The sequence below is a fragment of the Trachymyrmex septentrionalis genome, unplaced genomic scaffold, assembly GCF_001594115.1.
Source record: "Trachymyrmex septentrionalis isolate Tsep2-gDNA-1 unplaced genomic scaffold, Tsep1.0 scaffold161, whole genome shotgun sequence".
NCBI lineage: Eukaryota > Metazoa > Arthropoda > Insecta > Hymenoptera > Formicidae > Trachymyrmex > Trachymyrmex septentrionalis.
Window position 1 is genome coordinate 1,101,545 of NW_017304770.1, and position 12,067 is coordinate 1,113,611.

At 37.1% G+C, this 12,067-nt stretch overlaps 2 protein-coding genes across 3 annotated transcripts in view; both read left to right on the forward strand.

Moving 5' to 3' along the window:
* The window catches only part of LOC108746251 (integrator complex subunit 8), a 4,929-nt gene extending 2,271 nt beyond the window's left edge, over positions 1 to 2,658 (forward strand). Inside the window, exons 6-12 of the mRNA XM_018482899.1 lie at positions 55 to 304; positions 404 to 814; positions 882 to 1,136; positions 1,352 to 1,601; positions 1,781 to 1,899; positions 2,033 to 2,382; positions 2,539 to 2,658. Coding sequence (XP_018338401.1) covers positions 55 to 304; positions 404 to 814; positions 882 to 1,136; positions 1,352 to 1,601; positions 1,781 to 1,899; positions 2,033 to 2,382; positions 2,539 to 2,658 — 1,755 coding nt within the window. The remainder of the gene's footprint in view (positions 1 to 54; positions 305 to 403; positions 815 to 881; positions 1,137 to 1,351; positions 1,602 to 1,780; positions 1,900 to 2,032; positions 2,383 to 2,538) is intronic.
* Positions 2,659 to 3,928: 1,270 nt separating this feature from the next.
* On the forward strand, positions 3,929 to 5,596 carry LOC108746252 (probable signal peptidase complex subunit 2). 2 transcript variants are annotated; one of them, XM_018482901.1, is made up of 3 exons: positions 3,929 to 4,137; positions 4,555 to 4,859; positions 5,095 to 5,596. In XM_018482901.1, the coding sequence occupies exons 1-3, from the start codon at positions 4,117 to 4,119 to the stop codon at positions 5,336 to 5,338; spliced, it is 570 nt and encodes a 189-aa protein (XP_018338403.1). In that variant the 5' UTR covers positions 3,929 to 4,116; the 3' UTR covers positions 5,339 to 5,596. The 2 variants fall into 2 exon arrangements, with proteins under 2 accessions (XP_018338403.1, XP_018338402.1); XM_018482900.1 differs by lacking the exon at positions 3,929 to 4,137 and adding an exon at positions 4,155 to 4,261.
* Positions 5,597 to 12,067: the final 6,471 nt, after the last annotated feature.

The following is a 12,067-nucleotide window of genomic DNA, read 5'->3' on the forward strand; positions in this document are numbered from 1 at the left end:
ATTTTTCTAAATTATTAAATAACAAATTATTAATCATATTTTATTATGTACTAGGCTTTAGATAATGTCCTGGAAAAAGCAACAATTATGGATAAAAAACGAATTTCACGTTATCTTCTTTATCTTGTAAACACTGCTAATATAGAAGGACTTGCTTCAAAGTTATTCAACAATCCTTCCTATGCATCATTATTCGATGAAGCAGAACTCGCAGTCCTTGAGCAAGCAACTGTTTCTGATGAGGTAGAAATACCAGACTTGTTACTACATAATGACTGGGGCATTCCATCTGTATCATTTATACGTAAGCATAAACTATTACGAGAAAAATAAAAGAAAGTATCATTAAATATATTAAAATTTTAGTATATATGGACTACAATTTTTTTGTTAAAATTTATAGAAAAAGCAAGAATCGAAGTGTTTGAATTGGAACAAAAGTTGATAGAATCATACGATCCTCATATAATTCGTGAAACATTGATCCAGCTTGATGGGAAACATCGAATGAAACCGTTATATCATGTAAATGGCTGTTGGGAATTACCCATTCCATTGCAGAGTGTGGTAATGACGCTTCCTAGGGGATTTCTCCAGGATTATTCATATGTTCTACTCGCGAAGAGTCGAGAGTTGGTAACTTCCAAAAACTTTGACGGCGCCATAGAGCTTCTCAAGGTATTGGATAAAGAACTGCAGGAACACGTAAAAAGCGGAGGCTCATTGATCTTTAAGCTGTGCAAATTAGTGAGTTGGGAATGCCTGCTTGTTGAGATATGGAAGTGTTTTCAAGTTTGGCCGACGACAAGCGTCTGTACGTACACGGAGAATTAAGAATTATAAAAAGTACGACGAATTTGTAATAATTCAATATTTTTTAGGTGATGTGCAAAGTATGATTGTACGGAGTAAACAATGTCTTGGTGCATTACAAGCATCTGATCAGCTAATTCCGCGACAAGAAATAATAGAATACTGTACGGTTTTCCTTCTAAATATAGCTGAGTGGGAATATCTTACTAGTTTGGAGAAGCGTTGGAATTACACTGAATTTGCAGCTGCCATTAGTAGCGTTTGCCAAGACATTGTTAAATATAAAGGAACCCGCAAATTTCCGCGAGACGCATGGGATATGAGTGAGTATTTTTATTAAAGACATACACACAGAATATTTTTTTTTTTAAATATTTATATTTTAAAATTTTTATTATTTATGTATTAAGTTGGTAATGTTAGATAAAGGAAATAATTTTCCTTCGTATACAGTAAACAGTCCATTTGTTTTATGCTAAAAAATAAGAAAATACATGATAAAATAAATTCTAACGAATAAAATCATATGTTCTTTTAGTCTTAGCAGCATTTGGTCCCACTAGAGATCAGTCACAGAAACGCAGCAGTAGTGGCAGTAACAGTGGAAGTTCTAGTTCGTCAAGAGATGTTGCTGCTAGTATTGCCCTTACACTTACTCGATTACGAGAACCTATGGTTCTCACTGTAGTAATATCATTATTAGCTCGTTTGCGCAATATTTTGCGAGACGAATCGAGTCTAGAGTTACACACGCAGTATTTGTCTCTTTGGCCTGCCGGAGTACCAAAGTGAGTTTATTACAATATATTAAGTATTTATTGTAATAGTTTTTTTAAAAACTTGTATAATACATATTACATATAGTAACAATTAAAAATTTTAATATTTAATATTACTAATATATTTTGAATATTAGTAGTATATTCAATATCTTAAGTCATACCTATACAGAAATTAATATTTACAGTGCAAATTCGTATAACATCAGACATATTGGAGAATTATTATTCCAATTGTTGACGCAAGCTCTAAAATATTATCCTTGCAATGTGCCTTGGTTGAGGCTGATGGGTGATCTTAATTTTGGTATGTTTTGTTTCATCAAATACAAATCAATACAGTAATATAAATATTATAATAATACACATATTTGTATTTTATTTATATATTATATTGCATAATATATATAATACTGTTAATAATTTACTCTTTTTTTTAGTTCTAAACTATTATGAAAGTGCAATGAGATATTATTTGGAGGCAATCATGATAGCCAGCGATTTATTTAGTCAACCTATCCCACGCACACAGATAGACGATCTTGTTTATAGAAGAATGATCAAATGTTGCGCTCATTTACAATGTTACACTCAGGCGGCTGTGTTGTGCCAATTTTTGGAAGAAGTAGATTATTCTTTGGCGTTCAAAATGGCAGCTAGCGATCAGAAGAGCTGTGCCGCAGCTGATGCTATGGATGCATATTATCATTGTATTTGGGATACAACGATACTCGAATATCTTATACAGTTGCACACGAAGCGTGGAGAGCATCACAGAAAGCAACTCGCGGTAAATAACTGAATCAAGTCAATATTAAGTGTCACATAGTTTTTATAATAGTGACATAATTATAAATAACAATTAATCACTTTAAATAATTGGATAATCAGTAGATTAATATATCTCTTTATAATTATTATTCTCTATAAAAATTTTATTTTGCAGATTAAAGTCATCGGTTTGTTAGAATTAAATTCCAATAACAACGAAGAGATCCAAAGAGAAGCGGCTAATATTCGTAAAGCTAAATTTTTGAGAGCGTTGGCGAAACAATATGTTTATTAAAAGGATTAACTGAGATTTTTTAAGAATTTACATTTATACATACTGAATAGTATACTGCAATACGTATGTACATCCATACGCATTGTATATTTTTTACGTATAAGTGTTCGTTGTATTATAAAAAACAATGTATAAAATAAATATGTTGGACTGATGCATCATCTAGTTTGTTAAGATTTAAATTATTAGACATTAAAAATTGGTTTTTGCTGTTAAGACAAATTTCTAATTAATAAATTTATAAATATTTATATGATAAATTCGTAAATATTCACCACAGGCTGTTGAATAGAAGATATACGAAATCCCTAAAGAACAGTCTAAAAACAATTGCAAACGTGTCATTAGATATTCGCTGCCAGTGCTGAACTATATAGTATACGTTAAGGTGGCTGGTTCTATATTAGTTGCAAGCTCGTAAGTTTGTTGCGACAGCCAACATGAAGTGTTGATTTCAAAACGCAAGTTTCAGATTGGTTGTCGCAACAAACTTGCGATCAGCTTACAACTAATGTAGAACCGGCTTTACGTGCGCTATAGATTTTCAGCACTAGCAGCCAATATACTCTACGACCACTATGATTTCTATTGTAGACCCCGCATTAGCTGTGGTCGCTTCTAATTGGATAACAAAAAAACATCCTTGATAACTAATTTCAAGAGCAATATGAGTTTCGCTAATTTCGAGAAAAATGGGGTTAGTATAAAATGAAAAACATGAATAAATCAATAAAAAAAAATATTAATAAATTAATATTTACACACTTAGCGGAATACAAGCTGTTTTGAACTATTGTCACCTTCATTTTCACTGCTCTTTCTATTACAAACAATACTATTCTTCGGTCATTTTTAACTCTAATAACAGAATATTGATATTGAAGTCTTCTTCATTTTATTGGTCCTCATTCCCGGAAGTAAACTTGGCCAGTCATACCCGTGTACAGTCAAAGTCAGCAACACTTTCAAAAATTAATCGAGATAATATAATACCCAAGCCGAAACGAAACACGTCCACCTCATCCAAGCGGTCTCTTGAGACTTTGAAGTCGCTAGCGATTTGTCGTCACACGAATAGGAAGCGCGCGCTGCAGAAAAGTAACGAATACTTTACTAATAGCATATTCGAGCCGAGTGGATTTGCACTAATCTATGTTGGATTAATGATGTTGTATGCTCTCCTAATGATGGAATATGTAACGTCAACCAATAGTAGAACATCATCCAATCAAAATGAGAGCAATTCACTCGGATCGAAAATACTACAACTTGACGTTGGTGGTTGGCGTCATTTTTTCTCCCATCTCTCTCAAGTCGCCAGTGATTTCTCGCTACATGAAGTCGCACCTTAAAGCCGCTAACAGCAATCGACGTATTGTCAAGCCCGATTATTCGTGCATTCCGGTGCATTCGTGTCAAATTGTACGACGTGTATCTTGTTAAGAGGTTATAGTCGTGATGGGTGCAACGGAGAATTCCGTATGTTTCTTATTTATAAACGAAATCATTATCATCTTGAAATGTCATTTTATGAACGTAAAATTACGCGTTGATTATTGCGATGAAAATAAATCGCACCGTTATTCACTTCGCCGACAATAAGGTCGTTTATGTTGCCACGTATGATTGAATGTACTCCAGATAATTGAGATTATATTTTAACGGATCTGTAGTTATACAATTGTTTCTAATGTACTTCAAATGCACTCACAATTCGCAAATTTTTGTAATTCAAATGAAATTTGTAATTTTGTAATTGGAGCAAGATATATATTTTAATTAAAAATTTGTCTATATAATTTTTATCACAATATAACTTTTTTACAACTTTAATTTGTCTTTATATAAAATATATTTTTTTATTATATCAAAACAAAATAAAAGTTTATTCTGCAGGTCATACAAATCAATAAATGGGATGGCTCAGCCGTGAAAAATGCTTTGGACGATACAGTCAAGGAAGTACTCACCAAGAAATATAATTACATAGAAAATTTTTCTCTTCTTGATGGAAGACTGTTCCTCTGCGGAATTACTGTTATTGTAGCTATTATAGCACTATTATGTGATTACTTATATCCATTCCCTGCTTCCAAGCCTGTTTTAATAGCCTGTGTTTCCTTCTATTTCCTTTTAATGGGACTCTTGACATTGTATACAACATACAAAGAGAAAGGCATATTTATAATTGCAATTCAAAGGTGAATTTATATGTATGTTTGCAGTCTATATATATATAATTTATAGAACTTTTTATTTTTATTATTATGATACTTTTATTTAAATCATTTGTCTTCTCTTTACATTTTATATCTCACTCATTTAAACTTATTTTTTAATATTGAAGCAGAAATTAAATTACATTTTATACTGGATAGAAATACTGAATAGAAACAGGATTTGTAGAATTTTGATATCAATCTCTTCCACTTTCAGAGATCCAGCAGGTTTCAATCCTGATATGATTTGGGAAGCAAGTTCCTATTTAAAAAAATATGACGACAAATATAATCTGGTGTTGTCAGTTAAAAGTACGTCAATGGGAATCTTTAATGAGACAAGTGTTACGAAATCCGTTGCAAATTTCATCGATGTTAATGGCGCAGTGATACCAGGATTAATAGAAACTGTAGTAACGAACATGCACGACAGTCTGACATCCCAACGGAAGGAGAAGTAGCAGTGTTCTGAGATAAAAAACAGAAATAAATTAAAATCAATGTAAGCTTTTTTAACGTAATTAAGTTTTTTTTCCTATGAAATTTTGTAGCGTGCACAGTTTTTCGATGTTCTGAAATATATATATAGTACATAATGTCCAATTCAATCCAATATCGTCATATAATGATATATGTAAATAACACAAAAATAAGAAGCTAAGCATTTTCATTCATGTATTGTAATTATTATACTCAATACCTGAAATTAGAACAGACATTAAAAATCTTTTGTTAGATAAACAAGTATTTATTATTCCTATCCTGTATATGTAGAGGCCTGATAAAATTGTATCAATATTCGATATAAAAAACTGGTTGCAAATATATGAATAAAAATTTTAATTTATGGAATTTTTATTTAAAAAATTTTTTATCAGAATATATTCTAACAATTTTGACAAATTTCTGAGATTCGTAAGGAATATGTCAATATTCTCATTCTCGCTATCTTTTATAACAATCTGTTAATGTATTTTATAATTTTAATGATATTTTGAAACTTCCCTAAAAAATATATTTCAAAATTCATACTCTGCTATGTACAATACATTCTTCTAACATTTCTAATATTTTTAAAATAATTGTAACTGTTTTTAATTGAGTAGTAATGTGCATAATCAATTATTTGTAAAAAAGAAAGCTATTATTTAAGTACACGCAATTTTAAATCCATTGTATTTTTTTTGTTGTAGTTCAATTGAGATGTAAATAATCTTGTCAGGATTGTCATTCCTATCTAGAGTTTACTCTGGTAAGAGTTAAGGGTCTTTTACATAGAAATCGTAGATAGTCGTGGAGTCTTAAGTCGTCGGAAACCAACCAATCACAATCAAATATAAGGAGAATAGTCGATTAGAATTGGTCAGTTTTCTACGACTTAAAATTCTAGATCGTCTACGACTTCTATAGAGGACTCTTTAAGATAGAGTTATTAGAAGTTCTCCGCACAATAAAAGCAACAGGGAACAGAGAACAGAGAATAAGAATTTCAATTTATCAGAAACTGTGTATTCCACAATACATGATTTCTGATAGGTTGAAATTCTTATTCCCTGTTTTCTATTCCTTTTATTGTGCAGAGTCCTTTAGGACACCGGAATGATGATTTTTTATTGGTTCCACCATATTCAAAGAACGAAAGTGATGATAAGACAGAGTAAAATAGCTTGTTGTTTTCTCATTCTATATCTTATATTTATGTTTTTCATTAATGGTGGACGCGTGCGAGACAAGTATCCTTAGTCTTACTGGAGGAACTCTACAACTTTCTACATCATGTTTTTCTGTACGAGCCCTAGCAATCCTAGCAAGCGCACAGTATATACAGTAGTGCAATTCTCTTGATTTTATGTTAGCCAAAATGGAGTGCGCATGCATGAAATAAGTAAGTTGCCCAGTCTCTTTTCCTTCTTTTTTTATTGCTCTCTCTATCTCTTTCTTTCTCTCTCTATTTAAATAAACGTTTCAATGTTCCACTTAAACATTTGTCTTTCAAGCATACATGGTTTAAAGTAGAAATTTAAAGGGAAGTATTATGTGTATTGTCCATTTAGTGAAGTGTGAGAAACCTTGAGAGATTGGTCTAATTTTTGTGAAAAAGTGAACAAAAGTAACATAAAGGGTGTCTCAAAATGACCTGACATTTTAATTTATTAATAAAACATATTATTTATTTGAAAAGTATATATGTTTTTAGTTTAATATAAAGTACAAACATGGAGGTTATATGTGGAACACAATATCCGATAAATGGCCGCCTCGACTCTGCTTGCAAACGTTCATTCTTTTGACAAAATTTTCAATGACATTTTGGCATAATTGCGGACTAATTTCATTAATGGTACGTCTAATTTCTTCCTTCAACTCCGGAATGGTCTGTGGATCATTGGCATACACTTTTCCTTTCAAAAAACCCCAAAGAGAGAAGTCCAATGGCGTCAAATCGCACGATCTTGGTGGCCAATTCACATCGTTGCGGCGCGAAATAACACGGCCATGAAACTTCGTCTGCAATAACTGCATTGTTTCGTCCGCAGTGTGGCAGGTTGCACCATCTTGTTGAAAGAATATGTCTTCCAAGTCTATGCCGTTCAATTCTTCCCATAAGAAGTTGGTTATCATGTCACGATAACGAACACCATTGACGGTAACCGCATTTCCCGCAGCATTCTCAAAGAAGTACGGCCCAATTACTCCTCCAACCTAAAATCCGCACCAAACAGTGACTCGTGGTGGATGCATGGGAAGCTGTTGGATCACTTGTGGATTTTCAGTCCCCCAAATTCGACAGTTTTGTTTATTCACGTACCCATTAAGTTGAAAATGCGCCTCATCGCTGAAGATGATTTTCTTCGAAAAATCACCATCGATTTGTTGATGCTCCAATATCCAATTGGCGAATGTACGGCGCTGCGCATGGTCTGCTGGTTGCAGTTCTTGTGTCAATTGGATCTTGTAAGCACGTAAATGCAGATCTTTCGTCAAAATTCGCTGCACAGAGGATCTTGAAATGTCCAATTGCTGAGCACGATGGCGAATCGAGGTGGAAGGACTTTCGTCAACACTCGCACTCACTGTGGCTATGTTTTCATTCGACCGACCAGTACGAGAACGGCCACTGCTTTTCGCGGTTAAAAGTGAGCTACTAACCTCAAATTTTTCTATTAAATTCACCACAGTATTGCGAGATGGTGCGTTATGATGACCAAAAGACGTGCGGACTTTTCGAACTGTCTCTGCAAAATGTTCACCATATTTGTAGTGGATTTTCACAATTTCTATGCGTTGCTCGATCGTGTAATTCTCCACGACTAAACCTCAATACTTCCTGATGCCAGTTGTTAAAGGTTAGTACGTTACGTTCGCCGCAAAAAAAATGGCGCGCAATTTAAAATGTCAGATCATTTTGAGACACCCTTTAGATATTCATGAATAAATAAATAATTTTTGAAAAAACACAAAATTCGCTACTTACTTTTGAACGGACCTCGTACGCCGTTCGGACTCTCAAACAAGCTTATGAGAACGTTAGTTTTACCGCAATTCGACGAGCCGCAAATGATTGCGCGTATAGTATTCGATAGCATTTCGCCATGCTTGCGCTTTTCCGCGCTTCCTCAGTTTGTGACACGTATCGTCAGCGGATGCCGCACGAATTTCATGCTCACACTAAAGGCTACGCGCTCTCGAACGACTATTTAAAGGCGAATTGCACAGTAGCAAAATGTACCATTATGGTATCTCGCGCTGTATCATCCTTCCGATATTCGAGACTTGAGCGCCGAGCAGTTGCAATACGAGGTCTGGCTATTAAATAACGAGACTGCTTATGAAAAAGAGTTTTATTTTAAAAATTATTTTACAATTAAATGCTCCCCTTCAATGTACTCCCCTCCCCTCGCCACACACCGTTCCATTCGTTTTTTCCATTGGTCAAAGCAATGCTGGAAGTCTTCTTTTGTAAGAGCATTTAGGAGCTCCGCTGATTTTCGCTTCACCTTTTCCATCGACTCGAACCGGATTCCTTTTAAGGCAGACTTGATCTTTGGAAACAGGAAAAAGTCACAGGGTGCTAAATCAGGCGAGTACGGCGCGTGTTCGAGCACTGGAATGCCTCTAGCGGCTAAATAACGCTTCACAGACAGCGCGTTATGGGCAGGTGCGTTGTCCTGGTGTAAGATCCACAACTTGTTTTTCCACAACTCCGGCCGTTTCTTACGAACTCGCTCTCGCAGTGTTGCCAAAACTGTCAAATAGTAAGTTTGGTTTACAGTTTGACCCTCTGGAACCCATTCAGTCATCACGATGCCGTTGATGTCGAAAAAAACGATTAGCATGGCTTTAAATTTTGATTTCGACATCCTTGCTTTTTTCATTCTTGGCGATGCAGGAGTTTTCCAGTGCATGGATTGCCGCTTAGTTTCAACATCGTATTGGAATATCCAGGTTTCATCGCAAGTGATGATGTTTTCCATCAATTCAGGCTCTTCATCTAACCTCTCAAGAAAATCTGAGCAGATCTGTTGACGGACGAGCTTTTGGTCAGGGGTCAAATTTTTTGGGACCAACTTCGCACAGACTTTCTTCATGTTTAATTCGTCATGTAAAATTTTTCTGACAGTTTCTTTATCGGCGTTTACAGTCTCAGCAATCATCCGAATGCTCATACGACGATCTCCGCGCACAATTTCATTGATTTTGGTCACTGTTTGCGGAGTTGAAACAGAGACAGGTCGACCTGGACGTTGGTCATCTTCGGTGCTCTCTCGGCCTTCAGAAAACCGTTTATACCATTCGAAAACACGCGCACGAGATAGAGAATTCTCACCATAGGCCTCTTTCAACAACTTATAGCACTCAGTCGGAGTTTTTTTTAATTTAACGAGAAATTTCACATTGATCCGTTGCTCGTGTTTTTCGTCACACATTGTTATCGGCACGAGAAAAAAACAAGTTCGTTTCTAACCTCTATAGAAAAAATACTACTACTGCGACAAAAACGTGTTTTCGTACTGGAATAGTAGACACTTCCAGCTATCCAACGCTGCATTCGTTTCCCACCCTACCCCTCTAGGACGCCTTCTGCGAGCGCAGTCTCGTTATTTAATAGCCAGACCTCGTATATACCAAAAATCGTACTCTTACGCGTGAACGGCGAATATATCGAACACGTCTGGAACAAACTTCCGGAACACATGAAGGCAAATTCAGAAGTTCTAACCTATCGTCGCTGCGACGAGCACTATAATCAGCCGTGGCAGCGAACGCATATCGACGGTCTCGCACCTAAGATAAAAGACTGTAGCGAATGTCGGCGTCTCGCAGTGGTCTGCTGAATCGAGAAACACGCTTCTTTTCGAGTTACATATTCTGGGCTACCAGTTTTGCGGTCCGGGCACACGGCTTACGAAGCGATTAGCCAGAGGTGACGCAGACATAAATCCACTGGACGCGGCATTGGTGAGAACACGACATTGCATATTTTCGGAACAAGAATCTCACCGATGGATACGTGGCGGATAAAGTATTCACCGATAAAGCGTTAGGAAACGTCATCGCGAGAGATTCGGCTCTGAGCAAGAGAGCCGCCGCTGCTGCTGTCTGGGCAGCCAAGACCAAGATCTGCATGGACATGAAACCGAAGAAGACGAAAAAAAAGCGACAAAAAAGCGGATACTTCCGACGGCGAAACGAAGCGGTGCGTTGCCGTTTCTGCCAATGTTGGGCGCGCTCGGATCCTTGATCGGCGGAGCGGCCAGCATGACAGCGAAAGCAGTAAATGACAGCAAAGCCGCGCGACGTCAGCTCGAAAAGCTACAACGTCACGATCGCGCGATGAAACAGGGTCGCAGATTGTATCTCTCTCCGTACAAATACGGATGCGGACTGTATCTTGGCCCGTACAAACGTAGATAGGACATAGCTGCAAAGAAAAAAAAACGCTAAAAAGACGATAAAAATGCCATCTGGCGCAACGACCAATGTGCAATTGAACAAGCTCGCAAGGCGTATGCGCGTACCATACCTTAGAGGCATTTTCATGCGTAACACGTTACCGACAAGCGATGCGCGCCGAAACGAAAGCGGTATCGTAAATCTGGACGATACGACGAGGTCTGGTACTCATTTTGGTGGTACACCAGTAGCATACGCGAAGAGAACAACCGCGTCGTGTACAGTTTGACAGTTTCGGTCTTCGACTGCCCAAGAAACTGGTGCGATATTTCGGGAACGGTGCTACGACGATAGAGTACAATCGCACGTCCTATCAGACGTACGATCAGAGCTTCTGCGGACAGATGTGTCTGCGGTTTCTACAAACGGTAGACGCGTGTGAATTTAAAAAGCTTGACGAAGTGCTGTGAAATCTTACTATTAGCCGAATGCTATTTCCGTCATGTCGCTGACACTTACGCTGAGCGAGAAGAGCATCGTCCTCGCGGCGAACTACTTTCCCGCTATAGATTTGAGTGACGGAGATTACGAGCTCGGTCTGGCGATTTTTGAGACTTATCACACGATACCGAACGTAAATGAATCGAATAACAAATTTTATTTCGTCAAAGATGACGCGGAAATTACAATTCCCGAGGATTCGTACGATGTGCGAGACATAAATGAATCTTTAAAACGCGCGATTTTACAAAATCATCCGCGCCGCGGCACACTTGAAATCGTTGACGTAGTGCGTGGTGACAATAACAATAATGATACTGATGACGATGAGGTGGAGGTGGAGAACCAATTACGCTCCGCGCAAACTACAATACGATGAGATGCGAGATTAGATATGCATACAGAATAAACTTTGACAAGCCCAACAGCATTGAATCGCTACTGGGATTCTCGTCGAACCATATACTGCGGCCGCAAAAATGTCACGAATCGGACGTATCGATCAACATAATGAACGTAAACGTTATCCGCGTAGAGTGTAACATGACCGCGGGTGCGTACAGCAACGGCAAAAGCGCGCACACGATACACGAATTTTCGCCGAGCATGCCGCCAGGATATAAGATATCGGAGAGGCTGGCGCAGATTATTTACCTACCGATCATTGTACGGAGCATTACAGATCTAATGATACGCGTCGTCGACCAGAATGGACGATTGCTCGATTTTCGAGGAGAAGAGATCATCGTTATATTGCACGTACAACGTCAACAGTGATAACGTGAGCGTGAGAT